This window comes from Sceloporus undulatus, chromosome 5 (genome assembly GCF_019175285.1).
Source record: "Sceloporus undulatus isolate JIND9_A2432 ecotype Alabama chromosome 5, SceUnd_v1.1, whole genome shotgun sequence".
In the NCBI taxonomy this organism is placed as follows: domain Eukaryota; kingdom Metazoa; phylum Chordata; class Lepidosauria; order Squamata; family Phrynosomatidae; genus Sceloporus; species Sceloporus undulatus.
This window is the reverse complement of record NC_056526.1, coordinates 129,245,844-129,264,714: the sequence shown is the minus strand read 5'-3', so window position 1 is coordinate 129,264,714 and position 18,871 is coordinate 129,245,844. Positions and strand designations below refer to the sequence as shown.

The 18,871-nt window shown below is 36.4% G+C and overlaps 2 protein-coding genes across 2 annotated transcripts in view; one reads left to right on the top strand and one right to left on the bottom strand.

Moving 5' to 3' along the window:
• Positions 1–1,537: 1,537 nt before the first annotated feature.
• CASP3 (caspase 3) overlaps positions 1,538–18,871 on the bottom strand; it is an 18,650-nt gene continuing 1,316 nt past the window's right edge. The window contains exons 2-7 of the mRNA XM_042467866.1: positions 14,931–15,012; positions 13,179–13,303; positions 11,226–11,354; positions 7,552–7,727; positions 5,650–5,767; positions 1,538–4,643 (exon numbers count right to left, since the gene is read on the bottom strand). Of these exons, the coding sequence (XP_042323800.1) occupies positions 4,417–4,643; positions 5,650–5,767; positions 7,552–7,727; positions 11,226–11,354; positions 13,179–13,303; positions 14,931–15,004 (849 nt within the window). The 5' untranslated portion in view covers positions 15,005–15,012 and the 3' untranslated portion in view covers positions 1,538–4,416. The remainder of the gene's footprint in view (positions 4,644–5,649; positions 5,768–7,551; positions 7,728–11,225; positions 11,355–13,178; positions 13,304–14,930; positions 15,013–18,871) is intronic.
• PRIMPOL (primase and DNA directed polymerase) overlaps positions 18,851–18,871 on the top strand; it is a 20,515-nt gene continuing 20,494 nt past the window's right edge. The window contains exon 1 of the mRNA XM_042467863.1: positions 18,851–18,862. The gene's annotated coding sequence lies outside the window, so the exon portion shown is untranslated. The remainder of the gene's footprint in view (positions 18,863–18,871) is intronic.

Genomic DNA, 18,871 nt, shown 5'->3' with positions numbered 1-18,871 from the left:
TTCATTCAGCCAGGTGTCCTCCATCCTATATCTGTGCTTTTCGTTTTTCCGCCCTAAGTGCAGTACCTTACATTTCTCCGTGTTGAATTTCATTTTGTTAGCTATGGCCCAGTTTTCTAGTCTGTTCAGGTCATTTTGAATCTTGATCCTGTCCTCTGGAGTATTAGCTACTCCCCCTAATTTGGTGTCATCTGCAAATTTGATAAGTATGCCTCCAATATTGTCCTCCAAGTCATTGATAAAAATCTTAAAGTACATACACAATTTTATATGTGCACCAGCAAGAGCAACTCTGGGGCCACTTAGGAAACCTGATCCACACAATCTAAATGTAAATTACAAGTTCTCTTTTTCCAAGTCCTGGTTTGCATTGTGTAATCGTACACTTTATTTGCATTAATATAAATTAAACGGCTAGCCAAAAAGTCAGTGCCAAACTGTAGAAAGTTACATTATGGTGATATCTGTCCCTCTGCATGTGGCAGTTGGATGAGTGACTCGGTATAATTAAACAGAATCTTACTCCTATCAGAAAGAAAAACTACACGCAAAGTAGCTCTCAATTTTTTAGTCTGGTCAGCTGAATTTAGAAGATGGCCTTTTAAGAAATATAAATCCTCACATTGTATTAGTTGCTTAGCCTTTCATTTCTTTAAAACCTTTTTGTCTAGGTGGGCTGTCTGCATAGAGATGTGCTCAGACACCCAGTTCTATGATCATGGCTGTGCAGATTATATATTTGAAAACAAAACATTTATTTCTTATGATCTCTCTGATTAAATATCATAAATCTGACAAAAAGGGTTAAAGTAGACATGGAATTTCCTTTCCATTGACTGAGAAAATAGTATTTTGTTAATCTTAGAAAAGATTGTACTACTTGAAAAAACTCTCACAGCAAGCTGAACCAAAGTTCAGTTAAAATGTATGTATGTATTGCTGAGATATTGTACTATGACCTGGATCATAGAGTTTTAATGATGTAAAACCACTTTGATTGGAAGGAAAAGCGGTATATAAATAAAAGTTTTATTATTATTATTATTAAAATACCTTTAGAGCAAGTAGCTTTTATATAAGTTTTGGTTCTCCATGCAATATTGGTAGGAGACAGCTACATGTAAGAGCTGGAATCCCCATTACTTTTTAAAAATTCTTGGTTCTTCCCAAACCATGGGACTACCAAAACACTCTGTTAGGTCTTATGTATAATTAAATCTACTTATATTTGTGCACTGATACAGCCTAATTACTTTCTTTTGCCATAGTAAATTATGAGTAGGTATGAAGTGAAGACAACTGGTTGACTAGGAAGGCTGATTCACTGCCTGAAATGATGAAAACTGTAGGTGTTGTTTAGCTAGTTAGATTGTGTGCCAAGCTGTTCATATCTGTATTTGGAAAGTGATATTAAATTTTACCTCTAGAATAATTTTTCTGACTGACTTAATATGACTTGAAGATTATACAGAGGCGCAGGAATGAGAAACTGATTCTACGTTTCTATACTGTAGTTAAAAAAAGACCATCACTAAGCTAGTTATACAATACACTGTTTATTACATTCTTAAAGTTAAACAACCACACAAGATTACATTTAGTATGCTAGACATTCCAATAGAAGTTGATTGTAATGATAACTCAGAATCCTGATACTGTTCTTCGTACAAGTTGGAAAAATTATGCAAAACCAAAATTCAATTGCTAGTTTTGACTAAACTAGAATCATTGAATCAATGGGAATTTGATAAGTTAACAATTACGTAGGTTCTATTTATTAAATCACTCTACTACTTATTATTCAATTGGTCTAACTGGACTTGGGGCCAAATATTAGTGTCTCCAAGCACTCAGCTTTTATTTAGCTGATCATATGTCCATAAATGTATAAATTCTCACGTATTATACCAGTTGCAGAAAAACTACTGTACTTGTAGCTTAAAAGTGCCAACCAGCTGTCTCTAAAGCAGCATGAGAGCTGATTGCTAGACTGTGTCTATGTAGCTGATTAAGGGTCATCAGCGTTGAAGTCTTAGACATAATGGAAAGATTGATCCGTGACTGCCTTGCTGGACTGTGATACTAAATACACAACACCTACAATCCATTGAAAAACATAGGTAGCTCAGCTGTACTCAAGAGAACTCCCATCTTCTCTTCCAAGCATTACAAACATTACTATTAGAATCAGAGACTTGCATCCTGTTCGATATTTATAAGCTAGTCTTATGACCTCATATTTTGCTGTTCACATTTACAATTGTGGTATCAGTGCCATGATTGCAAATGCCATTTAAAACCCACCTTAAAAGCCAGGCAGCCATACTGCCCAAAGGTTCAATGAGTAGTTGCAAAAAGACTCTGCAACTGCTCATCACACTGTGACTCACTGGTGGGAGGGGGCTGGATGCATCATCTTTCAGTGCCCCACTCACTAGCACTGCACCTTTGGTTGGTGTGGTTGCCTGACGTTTAAGGTGGTTGTAGGGGGTCAGATAACAGCACTGTCTCTCATACAGGATCTTGGCCATAGTTTACAAGTTCTGGAGTCTGCATTTCAAGAAAGGTATACAAACCAGAATGGAGCTCAGATGGGTGTAGATATGATGTTCACGGTTATGGGGAAAATTCCTATGAGCAACATTTGAACATGTTGAGTATGTTTAATATGAACGGTTGAAGGAGACACATAAACATTATTTAAATACCCTGAAGGGCTATCACAGAGAAGAGAATCATAGAATCAGAGTTGGAAGAGACCTCAGGGGTTTTTTCTATGAGTCTCTTTTCTATGATAGCCCTTCAAGGTATATGAATAATGTTTATGTGTCTCCTTTAGCCATTCACATTCAACATATCCAACCTGTTCAAACTTTCCATATAGGAAAGATTTGTTGGCTTGTGTCCGAAGGCAAACAACTAGATGTAATGGACTTTTGTTTCTTGAATTAGGCTGCAAATCATGCAGCTTTACAGGTGCTGCTGGACTGCCATTTCCTACATTCCTCATTATGTTAGCTAGGGCTGTTGGGAGTTGCAGTCCAATATCTTCCTGAGGACTGCATGACTTAGCTTAATTGCAGTCTATGCTCCTGCGAGTCAACAACAAGAACAGGTCAATAAATGAATCAAATATTCTGGAGGTCTTTAAGCCGAGGGTGGACAGTCATTTATTGGTTGTGTTCTATCTATAAAATTCTCTTCTGGGCAGCTGTAGTTCCAAGGACTGTACTAGAGCATTCTAGCAAGAATTCTAAGCATCTCACCAAACTACAGATCCCAGGATTCTGTAAGATGGAATCATGACTTTTAAAGTCATGTTGAAGTGACATAATTCTGTAGTGTAGGTACATTTCAGGAATGTGTGGAAGATTTCTAATATGCATAATCTAAAGTCTTTTTTCTTAGTATGCTACAAGGGGGCTCAAAACATTTTCATGCATTATGCAGGTGGATTCTCTTACATGGTTGTTTCTATTTTTAAACACTGTACTTAAAAAAGGCAAAGTCAAAATTAGGAAACAGAACGCATTCTTCACATGCCTCACAGACTATATAAATAAAACAACTTGATCCTAGCTAAGAACCACAAACTATGTTTAGGAGTAGGCTACATTTATATTCAATGTACAAACTACTACTATATACACAAGCCGGCTATGCCTAAACTGAAATGCAACTGTAAAATACAAACCCAGATCAGCTTTCAATCTAATCCAAAGTAAAGCACCATTTATCATCTATTACATTTAAGATATACAAAAAAATCCCACTTACAAACTTGATTAGAAATGGTATTTTAGAGTGGCCAAAATGTTTCCACAAACCTTGGAAGCATTTTATTTAGATATTTCTATTTAACAGCATTTTAACCCTTTTTACCATTTTTAACAACTCAGTTACAGTAATTTGTAATGACACTAACATACCAATCCTAACTACACCGACTTGGAGAAAGATCATGCTGTTTTAAATACATTATTTCAAAATAAATACTTCTACAGCCCGATCTTAAAATTAATACAACTAAGAAAGTTACCTTGAAAATACCATATTTTATTGCTCTTTTATAGTCTGCTATGATTGTTTCCAAATACTGGTTTGGGAAGAGACGCATCTATAGACCTCTTGTAATTTTCTGATCCCTTACTATAACAAATTGATTGGGCCGTATTAATTTAGTTGCTTGATCTCTACCTTTCTTTTCTCTTAGTAAGAGAATTACTGCAAATTCACAATATTCCCTTCTCCCAAAACAAAGTTTCTGGCCTCGCAATCTATCCCACTGCTCTAGCGATAGAAATTCTTCTCGCCACAGATTTTAATTTAATGCAGCCTAGGCACATGTGACTGAACACTAGTTCAGAGTTAAGAATTTAGCTCTTTTCTGCTGGTTTGCACATAAGGTAGAAATTTTTAATGAGGAAAGTAAAAATCTTTTGTGAGCATAGACATAATGCAAGGGATCTGCTTCTTTCCATGGAAGTCTGGATGGTTTGAATAAGAACTGAATTCTGCAACTTTGCGATTTACACGTGTTAGGATCTGCATAATTTCAAGGTTTTTGCCATATTGTTTCAGCATCAAACACAAGGATTGTATAAACCAAGATCCATCTGATGAGTTCCTCCAAGAATAGTAGCCTGTAAGAAAGAAATGTATTTAATGTAATTTTATTCAAAAACTAATTATAATAGCCAGCCATATGTTTTTTCTCTTCAAAGTATTAAGAAATTAACAACCAAAAGAGTTAAATAGAGGCTTTTAAAGATTACATCCTCATGTATCTTAAAATATTTAATCACTCTGCCCAATACAACTACAGAAACTTATTTAGAATTATTTACTAAACAACTTAAAATTAATCTTATTCTATCTTTATTAGACCTAACCCTGCCTCCTGTAGTACAATCCTATACAAATATACTTGGAATTAAGTCCAACTGAGTTTAATGAGATTTTCTTCATTGTGTGCACAAAAGATTGCAGTCTTGGTCTCAAAGATGTTCTGTGGACAGCGCTGAGAGTTGGATTAAAGATATTAGCTTCAACTAGAATATTAATCTGACACAAATTGAAGTAGAAATCTTGCTAGCAAATAGCACACCACAACAGTTGGTATCACCCAGTTCGGGGAGAAGGAATGCCTTGCCCTCTCTCTCCTCTCCGGCCACTCAGACCACTGCTAAGGGTCGGGGGGGGCACATTCAGGCTCCATTGTAGCTGCTGTTTTACTATTTCTATTTCTTCATTGTCTAGTTTGAATTTGTGAAGATTGTCTGCAGTAATTATTTTTGTTTTCTTTATGTTCCGCAGTAAGCCTGCCTTTGTATTTTCTTCCTTGACCTTTTTCAGCAGTTGCACTAGGTCTGTAATGTCTTCTGCTAGTAGTATGGTGTTGTCTGAATATCTTACAGACTTCATCCTATTTTCACTCCTATTTCTGTGTCCAAGCCTGCTTTTTGTGTAATATATTCTGCATATAAGTTGAACAGATAGAGTGAAAGATGCAGCCTTGCCTGACAACCTGAAAAAGGACAAGTTGGTCATGACTGACTTCAGTCCAATGTTTTCAATAGGTATTCTGTGAGCATGACTAATTCTGTGTATTTAAACCAAAAGGCTACATCTGTCATTATTTTTTCTTACCAGGCGCAGTAGAATATGCATATAGGAAGTCTGCTTCTACAGGTATTTTCTGACACATGCTTTCATCAGAACCACTGTCTGTTTCAATACCAGAATCAAGGTCTGTTCCTCTACACGCCTATATGAAGTAAAATAAAGAAGTAAATTAAAACAACAATAACATATAAAATAAACCAAGCTATTTTCCTTTAGCTGGATGCACAGCACTAAGTCATCCTCAGGGACTTCCCAAGGACACCCTCAGGAAGTCCCCGAGGATACATGTTGCAGTGTTCAGTTAAAGGAAAATATCTGGATGTGTCTACTGCTTTCCCCTTTCATTGACACAGAAACAGCTGTTGTTGTGCAGGGGCTGCCACCTTTAAAAGGTGAGTTTGGGGGTGGAGGTTTCACAATGAGATCTATAGAAGCTACATGTTGGAGATACATCTCCAGGATCTTGGCCATTGTCTGCATTTCATGAAATGGACTAAAATTGCCAGTTCCTGAACAAAACAGGTCATTATGCTAGGTGGTTTCTTGGTTTTTGTCTGGATTTACCTGCTGCTGCACACAGCAGAATTCTGCCTCGTTCTCACTAAATGAAATAAATATTTTCTTAAATAGCTACTCTTATTCTGTCTCGAATATTTGTCATTCATCAGGTTGAAGGCTCAAATTTTTGATTTTCTATAATATTTTCACTCTCTGCAAACTGCCTACTCACAGTGTTGGGAACCATTGATAGTTTCAGGACCATTCTCCTCCTGACATCTTCATTTTTCCATCAGAAACTGTTCACTATCAGACTCCTAGCTCTTTCTGTTTTCTCTTTTTATTTCCTACTTCTGCTGCCATATTAATATAAACATTTTACTTTATTTTTAATTTAATGATCAATATGAGAGAGGGGTTGAAGATGACAGTTATAACTTTTTTTAGAATTCTGAGATCCTACTGGACCTGGGTGGCATGAGAGATAAACCCATGAGTTGTGGATTGTGTTTTCAGCCTCACAGAGAATGGGCAATCTTGCCATATAATGAAACAGTCTACTTAAAGGCTCCAACAAAAACAAAGCTGCCTTACACCAAATCAGTCCACTGGCCTATTTAGCTCTGTAGACAATGACTAGGAGCAGCTCCCCAGAGTTTTAAAAAGTCTTTTCCAACATCAACTGGAGTTGAAACAGAATCCACAAATTTCTGCACACAAAACCTACACTCTGCCACTGACTGATGGTCTTTAATTCTACTTTTGCTATCACCTTTATTTTAGAAAGGTACTTTCTATTCCATGAGGAATGGAATAGAAACTAGACTATTACTTTATAGCAAAACATCATTTATAAATATTATGGAACACACTGGATATACTATATATACTAAACTACATATATAAGTCAAGGGTAAGTTTTTGAGCCAAAATTATGGATTTTCAAGTCAGGGAGTAAACTTAGGGGCATGTAACAAAGGATGTAAAGGATGATGCAAAGGAAAATGATGCCAAAGAATTTAGAACATTCTGGCAGGCCTAACTGTGCTCATCCTAAAGGCTTGATGGATGAGAGAGTAGAGGGGATCCATGCTTCTTTTTTGGTGCTACCAGGATGGACTAAGCTCTCGCCTTTTACTACTCTATTCAGATAAAGGGGATGGCTCTCTCTCTCTCTCTCTCTCTCTCTCTCTCTCTATGAATGAATTAAAGTAGAGTATTTACATTGACCCATGCATAAGTCGACCCAGATATTTTGGGTCAAATTTTCGACTAAAAGTTCTAGACTTATATCTGAGTATATACAGTATGTTTGATTGTAGCTGCATGTTTTATACTTGCAATACGCACATCTATATAAAATGTCATTATCACTGAAGTAGTCTTTTTAATTAAAGCATTCATAATCTGTCCGTTTAATGCAGTTACCTGAATAAAGAAGAGCTTTGGCTTTCCAGCCAAGGTCTTGCATCTGTCTCCTCGGAAGAGACTAGTTAACATTTTCAGCTCCAGAGGACCATCTGTACCATAGATCAGTCCATCCTCTCCATGGCTTAACAAAACACAAGCAAAACTGTTCCTCTTGTTGTGATCATCCTTGGCAACTTAAAGAAGAAAAAACAGCATTAAAGAATACATAAATTGCATTTCAACATTTAATTTTGGACAAAAGGTTTTTGTTAACAGTAGATCTGAAGAACTTCAATGTTTGTTTTCTTCAAAATAGCCAGGAAGAGGGCTATTTTTGCTCTAAAATGAGTTTTTGAATATTGAAATATTAATATGATTGTTCAGAAGAAACAAAAACACAATTTTAGGCAGTTTTTTTTTCATTAATTGTTTTTGAAATTTTACAAAACAAATTTTAGTATTCTTTCCATACATACATGTAACTTTTACATCTTATTCGTTTAAAAACACACACAACTAAATATCACAGTGCACCCCATTCCCTTCTTTATACTCTATCCAAAATTTTAACTCGTCCTTGTGGAGGTAATTTCTCATCTTCTTAGTACATTTTCAATACATTTTTCCATATTTCATCAAAATAATTTCTTTTCCATAATCCTTTTTTTTACTTTAAATTTACATGTTAATTTGTCATTAATTGCTAACTTCCAAATTTCTTTATACCAGTCATCCAATTTCACATTTATTTTTGTCTTCCAATTGCTTGCTATGATTAATCTTGCAGCAGTAAACAGATTTGTTACAAGTTTTTTTTCTTCTTTTTTCCATTCTACTTCATTGTATATTGATAACAATACTATATTTGGTTTTCTATCTATCTTTACATTCATAATATTTTCTATCTCTAATAGTACTATTTCCCCAAATATTTGTACATATTTATATTGCCACCAAATATGTTTATATGATCCTACTTCCTGACAACCTCTTCAACAATATTTTGAATTATCTTTGTTTATATTATGTAATCTCACTGGTGTCAAATACCATTTCCAAATCAATTGATAATAAATTTCCTTAATTCGCACCGATACATTTTTCAAATATCTTTGTTCCCAAATCTTATTCCATTCAATATCACAAATTTTACAACCTAATTCCTCTTCCCATATTTCTTTTAAAATAATTTGGTTTGATTTTTTCCCTCTTACTCTCCATTAATATTTTATACATTTTACTAGTCATACCTTTCATATTTTCATTTTCCTCCATTTCTTTTCCTTTCTGGATTATTTGTTCAAATTGTGTATATTTTCCTTTTTCTATATATTTTTTCTTCCAATTTTTAAACTATTGTTCTATTTGCATAAAAGGTAACCAGGACATACTGTATTTATTCCCCTAAGTTTTTCTTTTATATTTTATTTTCCTATTTTTAACTCTATCCAATTTTCTATTTTATCTATTTTCCTTTCCTTTAATTCCTTATCTAATAAATCTCTTAAATTTTTGGGAATGATTTTTCCATTATTATTGGTGTTATCATTGAATTTTCAATCATTAATCTTTTTTTATATTTATTCCATATTTCTAATATATTTTTCATAAATGGGCTTTCAATTTCTTTAATTTCTTTCCTGATAAATTCTTTAAAAAAATGTTTCTCTATTTTCATAGCTATTTCTTTTTCCCCCATTTCTAACCAATCCAAATTTGGTACACCCAACATACCTTCTATTACATATCTTAAGTGGTTGGCTTCATAATATCCCTTTATATTAGGGAGGTCTAACCCTCCCTTTTTCTGAGATTTGTACCAAAATTGTTTATTTAATCTACTTCTTTTTCTGCCATTACAATATACATTTAGTAACTGTTGCCATTTACTTAATTCTACCTCTGATGTTTTTAGTGGTATCATTCTGAATAAAAAATTTAATTTTGGAAAAATTTTCATTTTGACTAATGCTATTCTTCCAAACCATGATAACTGAATTTTCTTATATTCTACCAATTTTTTTCCAAAGCTAAAATGAAGACTGTTCTTAGATCTTCATTATGCTCCCAAATTAACCCATGACTAATTCAAAAACTGAGCTTGGCCATTCAAAATCCTCCACAAAGTCAAAGATTAATGTCAGCTGCTCCTTCAAGTACACCACTTATTTTCGAAACACAACACATAATTTGAGGGTTCTGCTATTGAAACTATACCATACTATACCCTGCAGCATAGTGTATTATACTATACCTTGTAGCATTTATGGAGAGCAAGAATAATCACAAAAATTATGATAAAACTGTGAAATAAATGGCTTCCAAACGTTGTACTTAACTGTTTGATTTTCTATGGAGGCCATTACAGCTTCAATTACTTTAAAAATGCTGCAAGACTTTGGGGAGTGGCCTTCTCTGAGATAATCAATATTAGATGCAAGTGTACCAAGCACTGAACTCATTGGCAACACTTATTCCAACCCCAAACATTATGTGGTTTGGTCCCAGACAAATTAACTGTTTAAATATGAGGCCATTTAATTCTTTTCAACTGGCGAAATTTTAAAGCTTGGTGGCTTGGCCCTGGAATTATTAATACTTGCTAAGCTCTCCAAAACATTAATATCCTTGCAATATTAATACCTGAAGGATAAATCTTGTTGCAGTGTTACACAACTCTATTAATAGGCAAGAGGCAATATCAGAAATTATATCAACCTTACTAAACATCTATTTAAAAGATCTTGCAGTCCAAAGAAAGTTATGTTTCCAAGCCTAGGTAAAACTTCCCTAACCTATACTTTTGCCAGAAACATATAGCTCTCTAATGGATTATGTCCATATTTACATTTGCTAACTGATGATCAGAATGGTCAGTTCTGATCTTTTACTGCTGTCAGACTGGTTTCAAGGTCCATTTAGTCTTTTAAAAAATGTCATGGGTGTTACCATTGCAGGTGTCAAGTTACAAAATGCAGGACGCATCTCCAGTTCTCTGACACTTCCTTCTCCAAATGCCATATGTCATTTCTTTACTGATTTCATAAGCAGAGAAGAGTGCCAAAAATGGCTCAAGATAGTGAGCACAAGATAGTGAGTACTTCAGTATAATAACGTTGAGGGTGCAATAACATCAGTGGGTTCTGTGCTGGGACACTACGTTCAGATTTTGGCTTCCAACTCCCAACCAAATGACTATAGCTGTCAAGTCAGACCACCTGGTTTTATTAGGGGACGAGGGGGTTGGTTTTAAATTATTATTTTAACTTTGTATGTTTTAAATTTTATATTTGTAATTTTTATATATTTTTATTTTAATTCTACAATTTTAATTGTTGTTTTAATGTGTTTTATATGTGTTGTTAGCTGCCGTGGGTCCCACTTTGGGAGAAAGGCGGGATAGAAAATAAATAAATAAACTTGTTCTGTGATTATGTGTGCTTCCAAATCCTCACATGCAGCAAGGTTATGTGTGCTTCTAAATGCTCACATACACACATCCTGCTTCTGTACATAGACCTCTATATACAGGACCCTTCAACATTTCTGTTGTACTGAATGTTCTGCTTATAATTCAGTATGCACAATTTCAGATTCCTAAGAAGAGTGGACAACCAAAATCTTAAGTGTCGAGCTCATTATATCTTACAATCCAGAACAATTGACGATCTATCAATCAAGTCACTACTCACCCTTTTGCAGAGCATCAATAATCTGTTTGCATGTAAGATCGTTATAAGGCTTGACAGTATACCCCAAGGATCTAAAAGTGTCTACAACACGTGCAGCATCTGCGTCTGTACCAGATCGATACGACATCCCTTTAGATTAAAAAAAAGGTTGCCTTAATTGTATTTTGAAAACATTCTAGCAGAGCTATGTATGTCATAAGTAACTTTTGCTAAGAGTTATACCTCTACAGTTGATGCTAGAAGGTTGGTTCCTGCAAGTTTCTCACATACATAAGCTATACAAATTTACAAATGCAGTTTTGCACTGGAAAATACAAGGAAGACAGAAACAAGGAAATGACCTATATCTTTATAGAAAAATGCATGATCTTATTGCAGTTGTGCAATTAAACTAAAAGAGCTGCAAATCCCACACAGGTTCAAAGGAACAATTTATAGGATGAATGGTAACAATCACTATGATTTACCTTACTTCACCAATTATTACTGCTTACAAGAAAATTAAAGGAAACAGTATTATGGCATTTTAATTACCACACAGCTACAGTGGAAGACTTTTTATCAGTTGTACACCAAAAGGTGAAGTGATAAAATGCCATTTTCTTAAAAGTAATTTTGAAACAATTGGTATTTTTTCAATAATTAAAATAAAATTATGGGAACATAACCCCTTCAGACCAAAGCTTCTGACCAGAGTATTTCATACCCTAAGAAGATGCTGATTTGAATACATCTGATGAGAAAAGGAGTTGGTACCGATTAAGTTTGCCATGGGTTTAATTCTACAAATCACTGGGCCACAACATAAAAGTTACACTGTTAATATGTCATACAAAGACATGTTCCATCTCTGACTATTCTTCCATCTTCCATCTCGACTATCCTAAGGTAATCAAAGACATATGACTGCATACACACTGCAGAAATAATCCAGGTTGACACCACTTTTAACTGCCATGTCTCAATGCTATGAAATTCTGGGAATTGTAGTTTTGTGAAACATTCAGCCTTCTGTCAGAAGGTTCTAGTGCCACAACAAACTGCAATTCTCAGAATTCCATAGCATTAAGCCATGCCAGTGTCAACCTGGATTACTTCTGCAGAGGGGATGCAGCCCTAGCTGTGTTAGTGTGGATCAGTATGCAAAGGGATCTTGTAGCATCTTTGAGACTGAGAGAAAGAAGTTTGTAGCGTAAGCTTTCATACACTAATTGGATGAAGTAGACCCAGTCTACAGAAGCATATACCTTAACATTCTTTCTCTCAAGCTCACGAGTGCTATAAAATCCTTTTGCATACCATTCTAGGGTGCCTTCAGGTTGCCTGTTGACATATGGCAACCCTATGAATTTCATAGGATTCTCTTCGGCAAGGAATACCCAGAGGTGATTCTGCCAATTCTTTCCTCTCTGAAATATAGCCTACAACACTTGGTATTTGTTGGCAGTTTCCCATCCAAGTACTAATCAAGGCTAACTGCTTAACTTCCAAGATCAGATGGGACCTGGTGCCATTAGGGTACGTGAATATGAAATAATTCATTGTTTTGGGATCACAATGGTTAGTTGATTACACAACATAAAACATTTTTGATTAAAAAGGGGCTCCCAACAAACTAGACAATTAAAAAAAAGTAATGAATTTTAATGCATGTTATCGAAGATCTGAAGGAGTAATCTTAGAAACATTTGTTTATCTCTGAAGTGAATACTTAAAGATGTGTGCACATCAACTAGAAAGAGGCTGGTTTTATATGTCTAATGTATGCAGTGTTGATGGATGCAGAGCTTGAAACTTTGCAAATGTCCAAGTTACAGGTATCTGTCACTATTTTGGGATTATTACTCTGAACAGTCAACTTTAACAGTTTAATACTAGTTATCTTTATTATATTTATGGAGAGAAGTTTTAACAAAAAAAGAGGGGGGATATCAAATAGAATAATGGCCTCACCAGTAGCTGGATGGAAGTTTTTATTGTTGACTAAAATACACAGCCCCATTTCCGGATGGTCCATTCTATAACTCTCATCTGCCTGTATCACAGAATCCACCGATTTGCTAACAGGTAGGCTCTTGCTGTGGGGAGAAAATGATAATGTAAATGCTAAATGTATGAGGTGGCTAGTGAAAAAACTTGTTAGCTCCCTCAAATGTACAATGCCACCTAATAGGATGACTAGGTGCAAAGGGAACCTGGGTGCAAAGAAAACTGAGAAGCTTCTCATCTGTGCCATCCTTGTGGCAAAGGCCAGTGCGAGTGAGAGGCTGCTTGGTTGCTGCTCCCAAAGTAACTGGGTGCAAAGGGAGAAGCTTCTCCTTGGTGAGGAAGAAGTCTCATTTTTTTTGGTCAGGAGAAGGGCACAGCTGGCTTCCCACTTTTCTCCCTGGCAAGGGGAGGACTCAATCCAAGAGAGGCATGTGAGGTGAAGGACTCTTTTGAAGAATCAACATCAAATACTCTTCCCCCTCCTTCCCCAGAGACATGTCTTCCCCACATAGCTTCAAGTCACACCCTCAGCCACAAACACTGTTTCTTCTGCTACATCTTCTCTTGGTCTGTCCCACAAAAGAAAGCAGGAGCAGTGGCACAGTTCCAGTCTGCCAGCCAAGTCCCAGCAAAGCTCACAAGCTTAAGCAGAGTCTCAAATGTGAAAGCTCCTTTTGCCACCATTTCTCCCCTGCCACCAAGTAGTCTTCTCCTCTTCCCCACAATAGTTCTAAAGGCCATTGGTTCCCCTTGTCTTTCTTACCCACCAATACTTTGACTGAAGACCTCCATGCCACCCCATTTTTCTTCACCACCCCGGATCTTTCCATCACCCCCTCCAAGGGGGGGGGGGCTAGCAGCTGCTTTGGTAATCACTGGTCTAAAGGACACATAACAGTAGGTCCTTGAAAACTGTAGAGTTTTGAAATCAGCAAGCCATTAATATGTTGCACAAAGATGAAGGGAGAAGAAATCAATATCAACCAAATCAGCAATCTAAGAGTACATCTCAAAGTCACCAGCGTTAAAGTACTTTTATCCTTAACTCTGCTGACAGTAACCAACTGTTCACATCTTATTGTTCACAGCTTTATGTTTATGTGCCCAAGTTAGAAACAGTATCAGCTATAACAGGCAAGTGGCAACTCTGAAATCAAAAGTGATGTGATTTGCATTCTCCACATCATTTTGACAACATTATAGTTAGTGAGATGCTGCATTCTGGGGTTTTTTGTTTTTACCTTCTCTTTCTTTCTTTCTTTTTAATGGTGCTTAGGCAGAACTACAGTTCTAGCCATATAAACAAGTCTACAAAGGCTACTAGTGCAGAAGAAAGTTGAAATTAAGTAGCCTGCTTACATGAGCCTACTGTATGTTGTACAGGAATAGCATGGGAAAAATTGGAGTGGGGAGAGAGAACCAATTAGATAGGGGCTTACAACTGTCAGAATGGTGGCCTGGGGTTTTTACCTTCGCTTTCGCTGCAGAATAACAGACAAGTGACTCATTGTGGCAAAGGAGAGTACTGTAGTGACAATTGCTGCAAGCTGGCTGACCAGGCCAGGTCAATGGGAGACAGTGACGCACCAGGGTCGCTCTTAGTGGGAAGATCCACTAAGAGTACCTCCTAATCCTGAATCAAGCACCGTCTAGAAAAGTTATAAAATAGGAATAGAAATACAAACCACATCAACAAAAAAAATCCCACTTACTTACCCTTCAGAACTGGAGGTTCGTCTTGCATCTGTCACAGTTTCTGATGATTTCAAAATATGGTTTTCGTCTGCCATTGCTGTTTCTGTTTGTAAATAAATAAAGGACAACATGTTAAAGAATTTTCATTGTATACAGAGCTCAACCTTTTCCTGGCTTATACATTTTATGTACTGTAAGTGCCATTTCTGAAGGTGCTTTTGGTAGTCAAACTAAACAAATGCAGTGCAGTTTACTCTTAGAATTTTATTTTCTTGCAAGTATCCTGTAATTTATATGCTCCCTGAAATGATAGAATCCCCAGTAATGGTAGATATAAATTACCTATAGGTGTTTAGTTGTGTGTGTGTGTTTTTTTAAAATCTAACTCTCAGAGGAGAACAGCAACTAGCTTGCAGGGTGCTTGTAAGAAAATAAAATTCTAAGAGCATAACTGATATGTACAGTTTAAAATGTAACACAAAGGCCTTTGTTTTGTTTTTTTATCAAAAAAAACCTGCACTTCAGTTGAAAAGACAGCAGTCCGTAAAAGGAAGCAAGGTAGTCACAGGTGTAGAAGAACAAAAGGTCACAAAAAGATCCATCCATACAAAGACATTCGTTTTGATTTTGTGCAGTCAGACACATGCTCTGTCAGCAATTATTTGTTTCTGTTCCACTGAACTGATGCTAACATACAGAAGCACCAAAGCTCTTGAGAGGATAATGCTGTTACTAACCAACTTTGCTGGAGTATGAAAACATTACCTCATCTTGGTTAGCTAATGCATTGATGTCACAGTCTGTCAAGCAGAATATACATTTCTCTAGGGAGGATGATCTCATTCTAAGAAGGAGGAAAAAAGCCTTCTAGGAACAGTCATAGCTAATTGCTGTTCTACTTTTTGACACTCTTCCTCTCTGCCCTCACCCCAAAGGAAACCTTTTCAATGTCACAGAAAGTTAAAGAGGTTTCTAGGAAAAGTTAATAATAAAAAAGCCGTCATGATTTATGGCACAGTCCAAGTCTTCTTAATCCACAGTTTACTATCCACAGCATATAATAAATTTTTACAAACCATACTTTTAGTTTTAAACACAGCACTCTTTTATGTTGTTTCAAGTAGTGCTGGATAATCCATGGAGTTATTAGATAGGTAACCAACAAAGACAGATTATTATCTTCTATGTTATTAGATAGGTGACATTATTATTGGCCAAAAAGAGAGAAGAAACAGACAGAATGATTCAAGCAGTAAAAGAAAGAAAAGAAGCAAAAGAAAAGGGAAATAGGAAAAGAATATGAGCCATGAATGCAACTGTTCAACGACTAGTGCTCAAGGATAAAAAGAAATACTACAATTATCAACTCAAAAGAAACAAAAGACAACAACGATAACAAAAGGAAGAATTAGAGACTTCCTCCACAAAATCCGGGAACTCAAAGGAAAATTCAAACAGGTGGGGATTTACAGTATGAGTAAAGTACAGCGATTATGTCAGATGTTGCTATATAATTATTTTAAAAGCAATACTGTACTCTGACAATCAGTTACTCAGTTTACTTAGGTGTTAGTTCTGTTATTCTTTACCTTTGATTAAATAAACAATGAGACCGCTATCTATGCAATACACCCATCTAATCTACTTCTCAGGGACATTAGGATAAGTACAGAGTTACTTATCCTATATCCTTGACCACATGTATAAGTTGACAGCAAGTTTTGGGGCCAAATTATGGATTTTGATCTGTGGAAAAGTCAAAGGTAAAATTTAGGGGCACGTAACAAAGGATGTAAAGGATGAAGCAATGGAAAACGATGCCAAAGAACTAACAAAATTCCGGCAGGCATAACTGTTTATGCTCACCCTAAAGGCTGTCTGTCTAAGGAGGGAAGTACAATAAATTGTGGCTGTGCAATGGGTAGAGGAGGAGACTGGGCAAAGGCGGGGCTAAGAAAATACTCACATGTCAAAAAAGACGAAAAGGCAAAGCAAAAAAAACAGCGACTACAATGGCAATGATTATAGCCTTTAACTTTAATGTGATAACTTTGCCTGGTTTTAATCCAGAAAAGCTGACCAACATACTCAAATGTTTTATTCAAATCCTTCAAAGTCAAAGGGGGTTCATGGTGCATGGGTGTTTTTTTAAAAGGTAAGATACTGAAGGCACAGTTGCAAACAATTCCAAGGAGGGGAAGTCAACAGTGTGAGGCAGTGGCCAAAAATGCAATTCTAGGCTGCATCATAGGAGCATGATGATCAAGGGAAGTAGCAGTGCCACTCTATTATGCTTTGGTCAGTATTCTGCAATAACTGTGTCCATTTCTGGCCACCACTTTCAAGAAGGATGTTGACAAATATCCAGAGGAAGAAGGACCAAGATGATTAAAGATCTGGAAACCAAGCCTTAAGAGGAACAATGTAGGGAGTCAAGTATGTTTATCTTGGAGAAGAGAAGACTGAGAGGTGACATGATACCATCTTTAAATATTGGAAAGGGTCTCATGTTGAAAATGGGGAAAACTTGTTTACTGCTGCTCCACAAACTAGAACACAAACCAAATGATTCAAATTACAAGAAAAGAGATTCCACCTAGACATTCGGAAGAACTTTACTGTAGGAATAGACTGCCTTGGAGTGGTCTCTCCTTCTTTGGAGGTCTGCAAACAGAGATTAGACAGTCATCTTTGCAGTTGTGTATTACTGCATGTCATGGGGTTGAACAAAATGGCCCTTCCAGCACTTTCCAACTCTTAAGTTTCTATTACTGTATGACTACTGTTTTGCAGACTGATGCACTCCCTTTTTGGTCAGTCTATAAACTTTTATTTTCACTTTTAACAGGATCACAACATTAACAAGGTAAGGGTGCAAAGATCCAACTGCTTGCTAGATCCTTCTTTTTAAAGCTGTGCTGGTAACTGGCACCTGGGTTGCTGCAAAAGTCAAGAATCAACATTCTCCTTCCATATGACAACTTTCAATCCCTACTTTCAACCTGAACTCTCTTCAGTTAGATATTTTGCATCAACATTGTTAGGATCGTTATACATCATGCTTCCTTAAATAATGAATAATTTCTTTCTTGTAAGTCCCACATAGCCATTGACTATGCTAGGTAGGGCTAATAGACGCTCAAGCCAATGAGTGACACATAGATTAATATAAATAGGAATAGTTCCCACTACATCTACAGTGCTTACTTCTGAGTAGACATACAAAGGATTAGTTTTTTGTGGTTTTTTTTTTTGGGCTATGTGGCCATGTTCTAGAAAAGTTTATTCCCTAAACTCTTCTAGAACATGGCCACATAGCCCAAAAAAACCACAAAAAACTATGGATGCTGACCATGAAAGCCTTTGACTTCACATACAAAGGATTATACTGCAGATTCTCCTTGGATGAAATATTTAATTGCAAAATGTAGTTGTTCCATTGTCTTTAGACACAGGAAGTGGTTTTCACACAGTATTTCTAGTGAGGCTTGGATGCTAAATGTGAAAAGCCTGACTCTGGACTGGCCCCTGACTAAAGACTGGCTCCTTAACTCTCATCTTGTTGCGGGAGTGATGTGTTTTTGATCCTATCAGTGAGACTTACAAACTCAGGGCTTTGGCTTCACTGATTGAATCAATCCCTCCTTAGTGAAGTCTTTGTCTTTTGGCTTCGGCTTTACTGAGCATTATCGCCTTTTCCAATTAGTCATGTCGTCTCATCATGCGTTGTCCAAAGTACAACTGTAGCTTAAGTCATTCAGTCAAGTTCTCGACATCAATTCTTCATTCCAGCCTTGGGATTCTGATCCTAAAGTTGTCAAAAGGTCCAAAACACATTGCAGAAATAATACGTTTTGTGAGACATTTAGCCGCTTCTGTCAGAGAGAGCTCTGGTACCCCAACAAACTACAGTTCCCAGGATTCCCTAGCACTGAGCCAGGGCAGTTAAAGCGGTCTCAAAC